This window comes from Pyrus communis, chromosome 8, assembly GCF_963583255.1.
Source record: "Pyrus communis chromosome 8, drPyrComm1.1, whole genome shotgun sequence".
NCBI lineage: Eukaryota > Viridiplantae > Streptophyta > Magnoliopsida > Rosales > Rosaceae > Pyrus > Pyrus communis.
The window spans coordinates 14350000-14369198 of NC_084810.1; the positions used below are offsets into that span (position 1 = coordinate 14350000).

The 19199-nt window shown below is 39.2% G+C and overlaps 1 protein-coding gene and 2 pseudogenes across 1 annotated transcript; 1 reads left to right on the forward strand and 2 right to left on the reverse strand.

The window, feature by feature from the left end:
- Positions 1-1866: 1866 nt before the first annotated feature.
- LOC137741405 (germin-like protein 9-3) lies at positions 1867-2809 on the reverse strand (annotated as a pseudogene).
- A 4683-nt stretch (positions 2810-7492) lies between these two features.
- On the reverse strand, positions 7493-13582 carry LOC137743893 (germin-like protein 9-3; annotated as a pseudogene).
- A 1920-nt stretch (positions 13583-15502) lies between these two features.
- LOC137743737 (uncharacterized) lies at positions 15503-16357 on the forward strand. Its single transcript, XM_068483683.1, has one exon. The coding sequence runs from the start codon at positions 15642-15644 to the stop codon at positions 16200-16202; it is 561 nt and encodes a 186-aa protein (XP_068339784.1). The 5' UTR covers positions 15503-15641; the 3' UTR covers positions 16203-16357.
- Positions 16358-19199: the final 2842 nt, after the last annotated feature.

Here is a 19199-nt window from a genome sequence, read left to right on the forward strand (position 1 = left end):
ACACATCTAGCTAATTTATAGGATCACTACGCAAGGCTATTTTAGCCTTACATCTTTTGACCTCACACTTGGCATATATGCTCAAGTGAATACACAAATAAACTCATCTTATTTCACTAATACTAATCAGCTATAGACTTATAATTCAACAGGTTAGACCCTTTTTGGTTCAAGGTATGGGCTGAATTAACAACATCCATTGCTATCCGTTAATCAATGTTAATTACCTGCAGTCTGCAGCTTATAGCATCAGAGTGGTTGTATGGCCAAACTCCATTCCTCCGTTGCCCAGTTTTATATTATCTTTTGGCAAAATTTTGGAACAACCAACAATCTAGTATTTTAGTTCAACCAATTGCGTCCCAGGTTGGTGTAAATCAGTATTTTGGTTCGGAAAAAAAGAAAAAAGAAAACAAAAACTAGTATTTTGGGTACCAATTAACTCAAACAGCATCAGTACTTCATGCCGCTGGACATAAGTCACATAATTCTTAGACTGTTAATAGTCTTTGTCAGCCTCTAGCCGCAAATAACACTACAAGAAATTAACAAAAAAAAAAAAAAAAAAAAATTGAATTCGGTCAGTAATAAAAAAAATTTACGGCACATTTTGTAATTTGCTTTAGTCTTTAGTTTTTAGTGTTTTTTTTGTGTATTTTAAAAGATCAGGGGGAGGGGAGGCTACCCCATCCAAGGTCCAGGGCATACTACAAGCCAATCTGAGAACTTACAAAGCGGGGTCTTAGCTCCTTTTTTATTTTTACAGATCGCCGACCAAGAGGAATTTTCGACATCATGACTCGAACCTAAGTCTTGGCCTAGGGAAGAGAACGATCATTACAAGTCATTGGCTTAGCTTTTAGTTTTCTTCTGCTTAGAGTTAAAGGAGAAAGTATACGAGAGAAATGAGGAGTGGAGAAGGGGAGAGGTGGTGGGAGGGTTCAAAAGAAGGGTAATGCTAACGATACTAATTTTTTTAAACCAAATTTGCAAACCAAATGATGTGGTTGTAGATGATTGGTTTATTAACTAAGTGTCGATTAACGTGCTTATTTCTTATTAGTGACATACTGTTTGGTTTACAAATTTGGTTAAAAATTTTGATCTTCCTAGCATTATCCTCAGAATTGATTGTCAAGCAGGCACAATTTGAAATCATAATTTATTGTAAAACTAACAGTTTATTGCTTTCTTGTTTGAACTATTTTATTGACAATCCACATTACTCAATGCACCTCACATTCTAAATTCACACCGCATCTACTTTTTCAGTTACAGTTTATCTCAATACACCATCCACATATTTTCCACTACTACCAGCACACTCCACACTATACATACGGATTAGAATTATCTCATCTCTTCTTTCCATTCCTTTCCCTCCCCTCCTCTCACAATCTCTATTTTGTCTTTCTCTTTCTATATAAAATTAATATAAGATGTTAACATGGCATAACCGTAACCGTTAAAATAAGAAGGGAGTGAAGGGGAGGGAAAAAAAGAGGGGACACATACACCTCACACCCTCGGCATACACCCACATCGAACAACCCTTCTTGTTTACTCAATTTCCCCAGAACTGGTCCAACTACAGCTCTACGTCTTACGAATCAGACATGCGCCTTTTTTAAAAAAAAAAACTTTTATACTGAATTGTAAAAGCAAAATATTATTTAATACAAAAAAAAAAAACAAACATTAATCCACCACAAATAATCAAGGAAATGTTATGATATAGTCCAGAATAAATTAATTATGGCAAACAATGTAATACAGGCTGATGGCACACCCTTTGAACACATTACTGGTAATTATTCAACAAACAATGCAATACTGGTGATCAATTCTCTGATTATGTGACTATCTTTACGGCTTGGGAGCAAGACCAGCCTTGAGCTTTTGAATGGTGCCAATATCAGTCTTGAAGGAGATAGCCAACACATTGTCGTCGATGCCGGTGGTGAACAAGGTGGAGGGTATTGATACAGTTCCTGCATTTGCACTTCCAAATGCAGAAATTGCTATGGCTGGGTATTGATACAGTTACTGAAAGTGCGCAAGTCCCTTGGGAAACACAAACAGATCACCTGTCTGAAGCGTCTACGTAAAGAGGTTGTTTTTGGTGTCAACGAAACCAACTTCAAGGGTACCACCAACGAGGAATAGTAGCTCAGCCGAGCGAGGATGAGGGTGTGGTGGGTTGGTAGTGCCATGTGGGAACTGAAGGACGGCATATGAAACACTCTGCCCATTAAGAGCAGGGAATTCAACCAAGGATGCCTTTATAACCTTGAAGGCTGTGGGAGGGTCTCCTTCAACAAGGGCACGAAAGCCGGTGTATGTAAAGAAATTTCCGTCTAAAGCTCCATTTGCATTTGGCGGCACTATGAAGTCAGTAATAATGTCCGGGTCTCCGGCTATTGCCATTTGGACAATGGCAAATGAAAAAATTGTTAGTGAGAAGAATCTGAGGCTTGAAGTTCTGGAGGCCATTGTTGAAGCCTGATTAACTAAATTTGAGTTGGATGAGATAGTTGTGCTTCTAGGGACTATATAGGGTGATGGTTGTGTCGATTCTAAAGAGAAGGTAACAGTATTCGAATTTATTAATTTGTTGCTGCAGGCCTTGTTGTAGTTGGAGTTTACAATATTAATTTTTCTCGTGTTAACTTAGTCTAACATTACAATGTTTGCTAGTAGTTACAGTAGGAAACGATGAAGGTTAGAGCTCTAGCTTATCTTGATCAGCATTAAATATATAGATGAAGTAGAACAGAAGTATATGCTGATGAGCATTCGGCTTTGTTCACAAACGTTCCTTGTTGAGCAATAATGTTACAACACAATAGGGTATATGTTCATTCAGTTCTGATTCTTGACACCCGCAAGACGTTAATACCAGCTTAACCTTTGTGTATAGAGAGAACAGCTTTGTACAGAGACTTGCCAAACTTTCTTATTGTCTATTTGTGGGGACTCTCTTTGGTGCTCCAATGTACTGGGTACTCTGGGTGTTTACCAGTTAGATCTTGAAGCCTTGGAGCTTACGTTAGAAGAACAAAAGGCCTGGGGCTAGGGAAAGCTGACGGGGCACAGCGTAAGTTAGTGAATATGTGCAAGCCCAGTCAAGCATGACTGTTTTAGGCAGGGCGGGCCACCACCTTCGAATGGTGTTGGTCCTACGAATCGTGATGGTTAACACCCGGAGTAGCGGGCTCTCCGGAGCATCCAAGAAGTTTTTCTAATTCTTTTGTTGGTCTTTTTCCATAAAGATTGCATGGCAGAATTTGCTAGACTGCTAGTGCTAGAGAAAAGATAAGTGAAAATTGTAGGGCAAGAGAAACAGAAAAACAACATGGTGGAATCAAGGCAAACTAGATGAAACTAAAATTGAGTAAAACAAATCTATCTTTTCAACTAATATGAATTATTATTCACTGCCCGGAATGATTTTGTTGACTGTGTAACAAGTGTATAAAACTAACTTTAATTAGGATTATTCACTTGGTCGTCGTTAATTTATAATCTAACATTATTAAATGTGAAGGTATGGATCGCACAAGTGAATTATGAAAAGGGTGGTGCTATCCACACATCCGCCCTTACCTCTCTCACTACCATCTCAATTTTCTACCGTCATATCGAATGAATTGAAGAAAATCAATGGACAAAAATTAATAAGGGTGTGTGGGAAGTAAAAAAGGTATATGAATAGCACTCTCATGAAAATGGATAATTTCAAAACGTTCACTTAATAACTTATGTCTATACTCTACAAGACGTTCATGATGTAACAAATAACATTGGTAAAGGGGGAAGTGGTCAGAGGGTTTAAAAATTGATTATCAAGCAGGCGCAATTTTAATTCATAATTTAAACAGTTTATTGCTTTCATGTTTTGGCTATTTTATTGATACTTCACATATTGTTGAATACACCTCACATACTAAATTCATCCCGCATCTACTTTTTCTGTTAAAGTTTATCTTAAGACACCTGACATATTTTCCTTTACTACCCTCACACTCCACACACTCCACACTATACATACACCTCACTCCCTCCACATACACCCCACATTAAACAACCCTTCTTGTTTATGAAAGATATTATTTATGAATCTCAACTCAATGAATGAGTGAGTCAATTAACATTGATATATATAAGGTTACAAAGTAATTGTGTAGAAGGATACAAATAATATAATTACAATCAGAATAGGAAAAGAACTACTAAACAATCTAGGACTAGGCTGCTGCTCGTGTGTTCGTGTAGGAGTTAGAATGAACATCCTGATCGGAGTGGGATCGAATATCATTGTCCTTGTTGGAGTTGGAACCTGTTGCAACAACCAGAGAGGATACTGGTTTATCACGCCCTCGCAAACTGATAGGGAGGTCACAAACTGGTTGTTTCGACAACAAGAAAGTAAACCAAGCGGCGGAAAGGCCTTTGGTAAGGAGATCTACCAACTGATCAACAAAGGAGACACAGCCAGCAATGATCTCATTGTGAGTGATTTTTTCACGAATATAATGATAGTCGACTTCAACATGCCGCATGCGTTGTTGATAGACTGGATTAGAGGCTACATAAATGGCAATAATGTTGTCGCATCAGAGGCGTGGGGGAGCAAGTGGAAGATGAAGCTCGTGAAAAAAAGTGCGATACCAAGAGAAAGCAGCAGCGATGTATGCAAGCTGGCGATATTCAACTTCAGTACTAGAGCGAGAGACACCACGTTGCTTCTTGGAGCTTATCTGAGGTTGTCGCCAAGGAAAATACAATAACCACCAGTGGAGCAACGTTGTCAGGATCTTCAGCATAGTCCGCATCAGCATAGGCAGTGAGCTGAAGAGAACTGGGCCGGTAAACAATACCATGATTCGGAGTAGCTTTAAGATAATAGAGGATGTGTTTAACAGCAACCCAATGGATGTAGTGGGCTTATGCATAAACTGGCAAACCTGGTTAACGGTAAAGGCAATATCTGGATAAGGGAAGAGAAGATACTGCAAGGCCCTCACAATACTTCGAAACTTAGTGATATCAGACAATGGTTCGCCATCTGATAAACTTAGGCATTGGCCACTAATAGCTAGGGTCAAAATGGGCTTGCATTCCAGCATAATGGTACGTTTAAAGAGATCAGTGATATACTTGGTTTGAGTAAGATAAAGACCTGCGGCAGTACGATGAACTTCCATACCTAAGAAGTAATGGAGCGGTCCAAGATTCTTCTCCCATCTTACTTGGAGTGCTCTTTTCACTTCAATTTTTCAATGATATAATCTCATCGGAATTGTTGATGGCTCAATGGCGGCTCCGCCCAAAAATTCTCTGTGATTCTGCTGGAAATCGCACCGCTACACTTAATCCTGAGTATGTAGTCTGGTTTGAGAATGATCAAAACATTTTGATTTGGATTAATTCTACTCTCTTTAATTCCTTGATTCCTTACACCGTCGGTGTAAATTCTTCTTGTGAACTTTGGTCAAAACTTGAATCACACTTTGCAGTGGCGTCTCAATTGCACATTCATGAACTCTGATGGCGTCTCCGTCAAATTACAAAAGGTGACTCCACCGCTGCTGTTTATATTCAACAAATTGAAGAAATTGCTGACGCTCTTGTTAGCGTAGGTGCTCCAATTGAGGATTCTGAATTAATCTCAGTCACACTTCATGGACTTCTGCCAGAATATGAATTGTTTGTGGATGCGATTCAATTTCACTTTGGATCTACTACAATTAATGAGCTTCATGGTCTCCTTCTCATCAAGCAACTTCAGTTGGCTAACAGGAAGAAGTTGTCATCCTCTTCAACATTTCAAGCCTATAATTCATCAATTAGATCATCTGCTTCTGGTTTACTACCTATTCCCGACGTAAGCCTTAATTCTAGGCCTTTGTTGCTCAGATTTCCTCAAATTTCAACTCCTCCCAAGGTCGCAATCAAGATCGTTATTCCTCAAATTCTAGGGGTTCACAAGGTCGTAATCACTCCAATTATCGATCCAACAATCAGCGCCAAAACTTCAATTGCCAGCATAATCAACGATTCAATCTAGGAGGACGCTCTGGCTATAATTCTGGTTACAATTCTGGTCGTCGCCTCTCTTGCCAGATATGTCGCCAGTTTGATCATGAAGTTGTGGATTGTCCACACTGTTTGAATCCATCCTATGGCAACAAGTCCATTCCAGCTGCAATGTGTGCTAACACCTCCTTTACTCCACAGTTTTAGAATGGTGTTAGTCCTATGAATCGTGATGGTTAACACCCGGAGTAGCAGGCTCTCCGGAGCATCCAAGAAGTTTTTCTAATTGTTTTGTTGGTCGATTTTCATAAAGATTGCATGGCAGAAATTGCTTGACTGCTAGTGCTAGAGAAAAGATAAGTGAAAATTGCAGGGCAAGAGAAATAGAAAAACAACACGGTGGAATCAAGGCAAACTAGATGAAACTAAAATTGAGTAAAACAAATCTATCTTTTCAACTAATATGAATTATTATTCACTGCCCGGAATGATTTTGTTGACTGTCTAATAAGTGTATAAAACTAACTTCAATTAGGATTATTCACTTGGTCGTCGTTAATTCATAATCTAACATTATTAAATATGAAGGTATGGATCGCACAAGTGAATTATGAAAAGGATGGTACTATCCACACATCCATTTTTACCTCTCTCACTTCTGTCTCAATCTTCTGCCGTCAAATTGAATGAATTGAAGAAGATCAATGAACAAAAATTAACAAGGGTGTGTGGGAAGTAAAAAAAGTATATGAATAGCACGCTTATGAAAATGGATAATTTCAAAACTTTCACTTAATAACTTACATCTATACTCTACAAGACATTAATGATATAACAATTAACATTGGTAAAGGGGGAGGTGATGGGAGGGTTTAAAAATTGATTATCAAGCAGGCACAATTTTAGTTCATAATTTATACAGCTTATTGCTTTTATGTTTTGGCTATTTTATTGATACTCCACATATTGTTGAATAGACATCACATACTAAATTCACCCCACATCTACTTTTCGAGTTAAATCTTATCTTAAGACACCTGACATATTTTGCCTTACTACCCTCACACTCCACACTATACATACGCCTCACACCCTCCGCATACACCCCAAACCCTCCACATACACCCCACATCAAACAACCCTTCTTGTTTACTCAATTTGTCCATAACTGTTCTAACTACAACTCTTAAGTTTTATGAATCAGACATGCGCCTTTTTTTTTTTTTTTCAAACTTTTATATTGAATTGTAAAATCAAAATATTAATTTAATACAAAACAAAAATATTAATCCACCACAAATAATCAAGGAAATGTTCTCATATAGTTGAGAATAAATTAATCATGGCAAACAATGTAATACAGGTTGATGGCACACCCTTTGAACACATTATTGGTAATTATTCAACAAAGTATGTAATACTGGCCATCAATTCTATGATTATGGGACTATCTTTATGGCTTGGGAGCAAGACCAGCCTTGAGTTTTTGAATTATGCCAACATCAGTCTTGAAGGAGATAGCCAACACATTGTCGTCGATGCCCGTGGTGAACAAGGTGGAGGGGATTGATACAGTTCCTGCATTTGCACTTCCAAATAAAAATTGTTGTGGCTGGGTTTTCTGCATCAGCATTGTACTGGGAGTGCGCAAGTCCCTTGGGAAACACAAAAAGATCACCTGCCTGAAGCGTTTGCGTAAAGAGGTTGTTTTTGGTGTCAACGAAACCAACTTCAAGGGTACCACCAACGAGGAAAAGTAGCTCAGCAGAGTAAGAATGAGCGTGTGGTGGGTTGGTAGTTCTATTTAGAAACTGAAGGACGGCATACGAAACACTCGGCTCATTAAGAGCAGGGAATTCAGCCAAGGATGCCTTCATAGCCTTGAAGGCTGTGGGAGGGTCTGTGAGGGTCTCCTCCAGAAAGGGCACAAAAGCCGGTGTATGTAAAGAAGTTTCCATTTACTGTTCCATTTGTTGGAATGTATACATATATACTTTAGACTAACAGGAAAGCCTAGAACACCAGTTCGATAATTACATCTTAGTTTCCAACTTGCAGTAGACATGGTAGTGATTCAAGATGATTCTCCTACTCATTGGGAGACCTGTATACTCTTATGGTGATAGTCCCGAAGCAAAGAGTGTTATCCTCTGTGACCAGGGTATCCAATTTATAGAGTAAGGTATACACAACTTCCATCTACCATGGGAGTTGGTTACTCTTGAAGTTTTGGTTTCAACTTGTTGTTTTCTTATCAAACTGCTGCAACGGCAGCATGGTTTATACACATTTTACATACACGCATGCACACATACGCATGCAATAAACAAATGCAATACAGGGTGTTGTGCTTGCTGTCCATGATGCAGCAACTAGAGAAAAATAAGCAGCAAACCATGTGGTGTCTAGCTGTCAAGGAATATACAACATTCCTTTTCACGTGCAATATTCCCTTCCATACTGTCCATACTGTACTGTCCATACTGTCAATACTCCCCCTCAAGCTGGATCAAGAGGGTTGATTGATCCAAGCTTGAACAATAACCGTTGAAACTGTGTAAAATCGAGAGCTTTCGTGAAAAGGTCCGCAAGTTGATCATGACTTCTAGTGTACACAGTTTCGATGACTTTGGATTGAACTTGAGTGCTGATGAAGTGGCAGTCAACTTCAATGTGTTTAGTCCGTTCATGGAAGACAGGATTGGATGCAATATGCATTGCAGCCTGGTTGTCACAGAATAAGGACATGGGTTCCTTGCTGGTGAAGCCAAGATCAAGAAGGAGACTCTTCAACCAGATGAGTTCAGAAGCTGTTGCTGCCATGGCCCGATATTCAGCTTCAGCACTGGACCGTGCAACCACTGTTTGTTTTTTACTTTTCCAGGTGACAAGGTTTCCACCTACAAAGGTACAAAAACCTGTGGTGGATTTTCGATCAAGGGAATTACCAGCCCAGTCAGCATCGGTATAGGCCAGAATGATATTAGACTCATTTTTCTGCATGAGTATGCCTCTGCCGATCGAACCCTTGAGGTATCGGAGTATTCTCTTGACAATTTCCCAATGAACCAATGTAGGAGAATGCATAAACTGACTGATAAGGCTAACAGAGTAAGCAATATCAGGCCTTGTGATAGTGAGGTAAATGAGTTTCCCAACCATGCGTTGATACACATTAGGATTTGATAGGGGTTTACCTGGAGCATCCAATTGAAGTTTGCTAGCAAGTGGGGTGCAAGCAGGTTTGCAGTTGACCATATGTGCTTCTTTAAGAAGGTCAAGAACATACCTCCTTTGATTCAAGAATAAACCCTTGGAAGAGGTAGCCATCTCAATTCCCAGAAAATATTTCAAGGTTCCCAAGTCTTTAATGGCAAACTGTTGGTGAAGCGACCTTTTAAGAGCCTCGAGTTCATCCATGTTGTCCCCCGTGATGATAAGGTCGTCAACATATATAAGAACTATGAGCTTCCCTTGGACACCACTTCGAACAAAGAGAGAGGAGTCAGCATGACTCCTTTTGAACCCTGCCACTTTAAGAACGGAGCTCAGTTTGGCGTACCAAGCTCGAGGAGACTGTTTAAGTCCATATATAGCTTTATGAAGCTTGCAGACTTTGGTAGGTTCTTGTTCTTGAGGGTGTCCTGGAGGTAGCTTCATGTACACCTCTTCTTGAAGCTCACCGTGAAGAAATGCGTTTTTAACATCCATTTGAAACAAGGGCCAGTCGTGGTTGACTGCTACTGATAACAACACCCTTACTGTGTTCATTTTGGCGACGGGAGCAAAAGTCTCCTTGTAATCAATACCGTAGGTTTGAGTGAACCCCCGTGCAACCAATCGTGCCTTGTGTCTTTCAATGGTACCATTGGAATTGAATTTGGTCTTGTAAATCCATTTACTCCCTACGGCTTTCTTCCCTTTGGGAAGGTCTACCACACTCCAGGTTTGATTTTCGTTCAGTGCTTTGAGCTCATTATGCATGGCTTCTCTCCACACGGGCATACATACTGCTTCTTGAAAGTTTTTTGGCTCAACATTATTTGTCACCTGACTTAGGAAGGATGCATGAGATGCTGACAGTTTGTGATAAGTAAGAGCTTCAGAAATGGGATGCCTTGCACTGTAAGTGATGTACTCTTGTAGCCGTAGAGGAGGATTGCGATCGCGAGTTGGGTTCATTTTTGGTGCTGCTACAATTGGTTGTGTGGCAACAACTGGTGCTGGGGCACGAGGTATATCTTCACTGACCATCTCATCAACTAGGGAATCACTTATAGGGTGGTATGGGGGGGTGTCTGTATGGATTTCAGCAAGAGTTGGTAGTGGAAAAATATCCATTAGACTCTCCCCCTGAGAACTATTCGGGGAGTGATTGTTGAAGAAAGGAACGAGTTCATCAAACCGTACATCCCTAGAGACAACCATCTTCCCAGTGTGTGGGTTATAACATTTGTATCCCTTTTGAGAACTCGAGTACCCCATAAACACACACTTGATAGCTCGAGGTTCGAGTTTATCACGATGATTTGCTTGAACGTGAACATAACAAGTGCATCCAAAAATCCTGAAATGAGTTAAATCAGCAGTTCTTCCCTTCATAACTTCAAAAGGTGATTTGGAATTCAGGACACGAGTGGGAAGTCTGTTAATGATATAGGCTGCAGTGAGGAGTGCTTGGGACCAGAATCTCTTGGGAACTTGCATCTGAAACATAAGAGACCTAGTTTTCTCCAATAAATCCCTATTCTTGCGTTCGGCAACACCATTTTGTTGTGGTGTACCCACACAACTAGTTTGATGCAAGATACCATGACTACTCAAGTAGTTTGACAGATTATTGGAGGTATACTCGGTGCCATTATCTGACCGTAAGGTATATATTTTTTAGGAGAATTGGTTGGTTATTAGCTTATGAAAGTCTTGAAAAGCTATAAAAAATTCACTTTTAGACTTTAAGAGATATAACCAGGTAACCCTAGAGTAGTCATCTATGAATGTAACAAAATACTTGTACCCATCAAATGACTCAACACGGGAAGGTCCCCAAATATCTGAGTGTACAACTTCAAAGAGTTTACTGGTTCTAGATTTAGAGGGTACAAAAGGTAGCCTAGTGGCTTTTGACATTTGACAGATCTCACACTCATGTGTGTTGGTACAATAATTTGGAAATAATTTAGACATTACTGGTTCGGAGGGATGAGCGAGGCGTTGGTGCCAAAGTTGATGCTTCTGGACATGGCTTAGGGTGGCAATGGGTTCCTTAATTTGATTGAACTCCTTTGAGATGTAGTACAGACCATTTAAGAAAAAACCCTCACCAATCTTCTTCTGAGTGACTCGATCCTGAAACACAACTGTGTGAGGAGAAAAAATAGCAAGACAGTTCAAAGTATGTGTGATTTTTCCTATGGACAGAAGCTGAAATGGAAATAAGGGTACATATAGTGCCGTAGACTCTACATCACTCCCCATCAATTTAATTTTTCCTTTTCCTAGGACTGGTTCCCCTTTCCCATTCGCTACAGACACATGAGTAGGATTAGGTAATTTTTGAAACTCATGTAGACAAGCTTGGTTGTTGGTTATATGGTCAGTGGCACCTGAGTCTACAATCCAAAAATCGTGTGTGAGATTGAGAGCCGTGGAAAGTGCACAAATGATACCTGGGATATTGCCGGATGTAGTGGTGTTTGAATTTGCCAAAAAACCAGCAAATTTTCCAAGCATTTCTGTGGAATTTTCCGTGGTGACATTGTTACCCTCAGCGATATCACTCTTCTTTTGGAGAAAGGCGGCAAACTCATTGATCAGGGAGATAGGGCTTGAAGTGAAGTTTGACATCTCTTTAGATTGGAAGGCTTTAGGCGCAAACCCTTTCCCACCCCTGATCATTTTTCCTTCCTTGTTAAACTTAGGTTTTAACTCAGGGTGTAAAATCCAGCATTTTTCCCGTACGTGCCCCTTGGTGTTGCAGTATGTGCATTTCCAGTCAGCTTTCTTTCCATTAAAAAGCCTTTCACTAGTGAAGTTGTGGTTACTGGTGAAAGCCCTAGCTTCTGGGCTAGACCGGGGCTCAACATGCATTACTTTCCTTCGAGTTTCCTCTTTTTGGACTGCATGACACACGTTGACGAACGATGGTAGCTCAGGAGTCATTAGTAAGTGGCTACGCAAGTCTTCATACTCAACTCCCAAGCTTGCCAATAGTTGGAACACTTTATCTTCATCAGCCCTTTTCAAGAGTGCAGCGGATTCAGTGGTGTGTGGACGGTATAGATCAAGTTCATTCCACATAGATTTCATGCTTCCAAGATGCTGAATGAAAGTTTGATTACCTTGCTTAAGTCCAGTGAGGCTTTTCTTCAGTTCAAACACACGGGCAGCATTGTGTTGACTGCCGTACATTTCCTTGATCGATTCCCATAAGATGTGTGAAGAATCTGAGTAGCTGAAGATCTCGGACAACTTGGGCTCCATCGAGTTAAGTATCCAGGACATAACAAGCTGGTCATTTGAGTGCCATGCATCAAAGGTAGCTGAGGAAGAATCTGGAGGCTTGATGGTTCCATTTACGTACCCTAGTTTCGATCTTCCTCCTAGAGCAAGAGATATAACTCGTGACCATGGCAAGTAGTTGAACTCGTTCAACAACACGGAGCACAGTCGTGGGTTACTTTCCCCGTGTATCATGTTGGCTGGTGTTAGGGTTGAGGAACTTGTAGCCTCAGAACTAAATGAGATATCTTCTGCCATCACAACAAATGATGAACAGAGGAAGAAGAACAAGCTAGAAGGATAAACAACAGAGGCAGGACCCTATGGTTCCTGCTCTGATACCATCTTGAAGTTTTGGTTTCAACTTGTTGTTGTTTTCTTATCAAACTGCTGCAACGGCAGCATGGTTTATACACATTTTACATACACGCATGCACACATACGCATGCAATAAACAAATGCAATACAGGGTGTTGTGCTTGCTGTCCATGATGCAGCAACTAGAGAAAAATAAGCAGCAAACCATGTGGTGTCTAGCTGTCAAGGAATATACAACATTCCTTTTCACGTGCAATATTCCCTTCCATACTGTCCATATTGTACTGTCCATACTGTCAATAGTTACAGACTCCATTGCTTTCAGTTCCAATCATGGATGAGTGATGTCATGTACGTGCTTCAGTTTGAAACACTGTCGATGTAACTCCTCAATTGTAGGGAATGATTTTGCACGCATACAAAACTCATACTGATTTATAACTCAAACATGCTGACTCATCTTTGTCACAACTAGTTGAGTCCAATAAGGATTCTTACACCATTTGCATTTGGAGGCACTATAAAGTCTGTAAGAATGTCCGGGTCTCCAGCCATTGCCATTTGAACAATGGCAAATAAAAAAATTAATAGCGAGAGGAATTTGAGGCTGGAAGTTCTAGACGCCATTGTTGAAACCTGATTAACTAAATTTGAGTTGGATGAGATATTTGTGCTTCTAGGGACTATATAAAGGGTGATGGTTGTGTCAATTCTAAAGAGAAGGCACAGCATTCAAATTTATTAATTTGTTGCTACAGGCCTTGCTGTAGTTGTAGTTTACAATATTAATTTATCTCATGTTAACTTTGTCGAGCATTACGATGTTTCCTTGTAGTTACAGTAGGAAACCATGAAAGTTACAGCTTTAGCTTATCTTGATCAGGATTAAATATATAGATGGAGAAGAACACAAGTATATGCTTATGAGCATTTGGCTTTTTCATTCAACACAATATTGAATGAACAAGGAACGTTTTGTGAACAAAGCCAAACGCTCATAAGCATATACTTGTGTTCTTCTCCATCTATATATATAATCCTGAATTGGTGGAAGGCGTAGATCAAAGTGGAGCAGCAGTTTGGTGACTATGAGTGCTGGGGATGGAGGGTTTATTCCTTTGGTGGGGCATTTAGGATTTTATTTCCCAGATACATTCAATTTTATGTATACCTACTCTTTAGGAAGACAGATACTTTATACCTATAAAGTAGATTTATTCCACTTAATATATACCAAAAAACTGAAGAAGAAATCAATCATGAGAGCCTGCAATTATATATGCATAAACGAGAATCATAAAGAGTATGCAATTCGTGGAAGAAAAAAGAAGTGATTTTGTGGAACCCCAAAACATAAGATTGACTAGTGAAATCCCTTTTTTTAATCCAATCAAATATATATTGATCATCTTTATGGAAGGAGGAGGGGCAGAAGATGAATATTATGGAAGAAGATTACTGGGCAGAATAATGCAGGAAGAGAAAGATATTGTGAGGAAGAAACAAGGAAAGAGAATTGAAACAAGAAAAGAAAAATGAATGGTTTGTGGAAGGAGAAGAAAAAATGAGATTTAAATCCCTAAAAATAATCCTATAATTAAGGATAAGATTAACTTTAGTCACAAATTAAAAAAAAACAGTAATTACTTGATTAATCAATTTTTAAGGGTAAATGTGGCAAAAGAATACAAATAATCTGGTGTGGACAATAAATTACGGGACCTAACTCAAAAATTAAACAAAATTAGACTATAACTAATAATGGCTCGTACAATTGAAGTTATATTAAGTTATAAATAAATAATACGCTAAGAGAAAACTAAGGGAAATGAAAAAATTAAGGGAAAACTGCATTAATCAGGTTTGGAAGTTCAATTTGAACAATGGCAAATGAAAAAATTAAGGGAAAACTTCCAAACCTGATTAATGAAGAATAACTAAGAGAGAATAAATCCTAGCTAGAAAGAGTGAATAAATAAATAATACGCTAGCTAGGAGTAATGAAGAATTTTAACTCCTCCTTCAATTGTCCACGCTCCAAGGTTTTGGGAATGCTTGATTGAATAAAATTCTTTCAAACAGAATAATAAATTATGGGTCTGATTTGAATGCTACGTAATATTTAATGTTATCGATTGTTTTAGCCGTTAGATTATATATTATATACATGCAATATTATTTACACTAATGGGTGAGAGAATAGCTAAGCCTCGTTGAATATAATTCAAAGTCGTCTTTGGAGAGAATCGAACCTAAAACCACTCTTTCGCTAAAAAATACTATTAGACGTAATACTAAATGACTTAGATCTTTTCCTTTTACTCTTAGCCATTCATTTTTCATGTGAATAAATACTACTAGAAGAATTTTCCAAAACAAGCAAATGGAAAGGTTGAAAGTTCGGTGCGACACACAGACACTTGGCACAAGATACTACTTTGGACATCCATTCACCAAAGAGTAATGTTAAGTAAACCAAATTTTTTGACTAAATTTACTAACTATATAATGTGTCATCAATATAAAATAAACATTTTAATACACATGTAATAATTTAATTATAAAAAACAACTAGACAAAACTTTTAATTTAAAATTTTGTTCTCATTATCCTCCCCAAAACTGTGCACTTTGTCTCAAGCGTCTTTTCCCAAAATGAACTCCAGGACGACACTATTTAAAGACCACACACTTGAGTTCGTAACTCAAAACCCAATCCTAACTCATCTCAACTCCGCTGCCCGCCGCTCTGTCTGTCTGAACTCCGAGCAAACCGAGTAGAAAATGGACTTGAAGGTGGAATGGAGCTGGAACAAAGCTCTCGTCGGGGCGGCGACCGCCGTAGCCGCCGCAACAGCTGTAATATCTTCCAAACCAAAGGACCCCACCTTCGACGTCATGTCCATCAAGTTGACCTCCTTCAAGCTCAACTTCCCACTCCTCGACGCCGAGCTCATCCTTACCGTCCAAGTCACCAACCCCAACATCGCCCCCATCCACTACTCCTCTACCACCATGTCCATCTTCTACAAGGGCTCCCTCCTCGGTACCGCCCAAGTCGAGGCAGGCTCTCAGCCCGCCAAGTCCTCCCAGAAGATCCTCCTCCCAGCTCGCCTCTACGGCCTCCAGATGGCCCACCACGCCGCTAGCTTTCTTGCCGACGCCGCGAGGCGGGAGATGGTGCTGGACGCCGCTGTGGATATTGTCGGTGCGGCAAGGGTTTTGTGGTGGGACCACAAGTTTAAGATCCACGTGGATAGTCACTTGACCGTTGATCCGGTTTTTCTTGATGTTATTGATCAGGAAAATAAGTCTGAGATGGAGATTAGTCTTCTTCATACTTGAGCCGATATTTTCTCCCGGCACTAATATTATATTTTAATTGTTTTACGTTTTTGTTTTCATGCTAAGCTTAATTTGTTAAATCGGTGTTTTGACATTATGTTCTAAATAATATGAAATGGATATGCGAGAAGACGTAACTGTCTTTTTAATGTCACGCTTATATCTTGAAATGCTTTTAAAACTTATAGAGTGCGTTTATTGTACCAGATTATTTTAGACTGGATTAGATTTAGGGATTAAGCTGAATTGGTTTAAAATTGAGTAAGCTGGACTGATTTAGTGAAGTTTTTTGTGCAATGTCCAACTAAGAAACATGATTGTAATATTATATTATTTAATCTATTAATATTAATATTTTATTGTTAATTTAATATATCAATTAATATTTTATTATTCCTTTATCTTTTTTTCTATTTTTCTAGGGGTAGAGGATCTTCTTCGAATCCAAACCCTCCGTATCTTGCGGATCCTTCTTCTTTAAAGGTCGAGCCGACGTCGTGGCTTTTCTGGAGTCGGCGTCGGGCTTCTCTGAAGTTGGCGTTGTGCCTCCCCAGCGCTAGTAATTGGCAACGTCAACGTAATAGTCATCTACGATCGTGCTTGCATAAAACTAAGCGTGTAGAAGTTTATCTATAAACAAACAAACAAAAAAAAGTGAAGAAGAAGATGCAGAATTGAAGATGCAGAATTGAAGAAGAAGGATTGTTGAAGAAGGGTTAGTGAAGAAGAAGTAGAAGCAAAATTGCAAAAAGGCTTTTTAGCCAAAATGGTCCTTGAGATTTGCATAACTTCTCACTTTGGTCCCTGAGATTTCAAATCAATAGAAGTGGTACCTGAGATTGTCCACCATCCATCATTTTGGTCATTCCGTTAAAAACTCCGTTAAGTGTCCCGGAGCTCTTGGCAGGAAGTTTGAGCAATTTTCAAAGCTTCGTAACTCAATCGTTTCTTAACCAAATTCGACCCATAATATATTAAAATGAAGATAGGAAAGTGTAGAATAAGATTATACCTATTTGGAAGCCCAATGGTTGCCGGAGATGATCGGAAAATAGCCTCAAAGTTGATTGGTTCGAGGGAAAACTGGAAAACTTGCCAGAAACTGAGCAAACTTTAAACGTTCATAACTTTTTCAATACGCAACAAAATCAAGTGATTCAAAAAAGAAAATAATACTTCTCAACGAGAAGAAGAGAATGGTACCTTTTTCAGCGGCTAAATCGCCGTGGTTTAGCCGGAAAATGGCTCAAAAGTGGCTAACTCGAGACCAAGACAGCCACTTTCGAGCCGTTTTACAGCCAAACCATGGTGAGTTAGCCGCTGAAAATGGTACCATTCTCTTCTTCTCATCGAGAAGTATGATTTTTACTTTTGAGTCACTTGATTTCGTAAAGTATTGAAGAAGTTATGAACATTTAAAATTTGCCCAGTTTTCGGCGAGTTTTCTAGTTTTCTCTCAGACCAGTCAACTTTGATGCTATTTTCTGAAACTATCTAGCAACCATTGGGCTTCCAAATAGGTATAATCTTATTTTACATTTTCCTATCTTCATTTTAATATATTATGGGTCGAATTTGGTTAAGAAACGATTAAATTATGAAGCTTTAAAAATTGCCCAAACTTCTGGCCAAGAGCTCCAGAACACTTAACGGAGTTTTTAATGGAAGGACCAAAATGATGGATGGTGGACAATCTCAATGACCACTTCTATTGATTTGAAATCTCAGGGAGCAAAGTGAGGAGTTATGCAAATCTCAGGGACTATTTTGGCTAAAAAGCCTTGCAAAAAAGAAAGAGAAGAAGGAGGATCCGGAGGGTTTGGGTCCGGAGAGGATCTTCTCCCTTTTTCTAGAATCATCTTCCTCTACAATCTCTTCTTTCATTTTTTTTTTCTCTGCCTCTCCCTCCCCATTCCCCTTTCTCCCATTGTTGTCCTCCTTTTCTTTATACCAATCTTCCTCCCCTCCATTTTTTTCTTCGATTTTACTTCTATACTAGTTTCCCCTCTCCCATCCCTCCCTTTGTAATAATTTTTCCATTTTCTTCAGATTTGGTACTTGTATTTTCTGGGCAAATCATAGTTGTGCAAGAAAAATCACTTAACTTCACTGCACCCGATGCTAAAGTTTTCAATCTTGCACCAATCTTTTGCACGAAATTTCCCTATACTGTGTTTCCAACCTGACCCTTTGCTCCCAAAACTTGTTAATTTCAAAATCCCAGATCACCATCTCTGAGCAACAATGATGTCAGCAAAAGAATCTGGGTCACCATGAGCAACGAAGCTGCTCCTGTCCAACCCCCATGGCTGATGTCGGTGGTGGAAGAATTTGGGTCATCGCATCTGATCAACGATAGTGCAACCACCATGAACATCTAAAGCTTCAAGCAGAGAGAGGAAATACAAAGAGAAGGAGAGAAGCGGGGACTGGGTAAGGGCGAAGTGAAGGAGAAGAGGGTCTTAGCAGTCCCCTCTTTCTCGAGGGGTCTCGTTAAGACCACCTAGCAGGTGTTTTAGTCGAGGCGAATTCCATTTAGTCTCATTAAACTTAGTCCCTCATGCAAACAAATACTGGCCTACACTAGCTTTTAGTCTAGTCCAGTCTAGTGAGATCTAATGAAGCTAAACAAACACGCCCATATGATACTTCACTTGAAACGTAATTTGTGTCTATGTCATCATATTTTTTGTTCATTTTGTCCGGTTTTCATCTATGACGTCAAAGATGTTTTTGTAAAACAATAATATATTAATGATAAAAGATATTACTATCGAAAGAGAGAAAACAACGTAAATAAGGATTAGGTAAGACATATTACACACCTATAGAGCCTTTTTTTTTTGTTGTTTTTTCTTGTCACAAATCTTTACAAAACAATGGTGATTTTAACAAACTACATACCTATATATATATATATATGTATCTACTTCCAATATCAAACACATTTTAACCACAAATTCAAGCAAATTTGAGTTCCCACTACTAGATCTACAA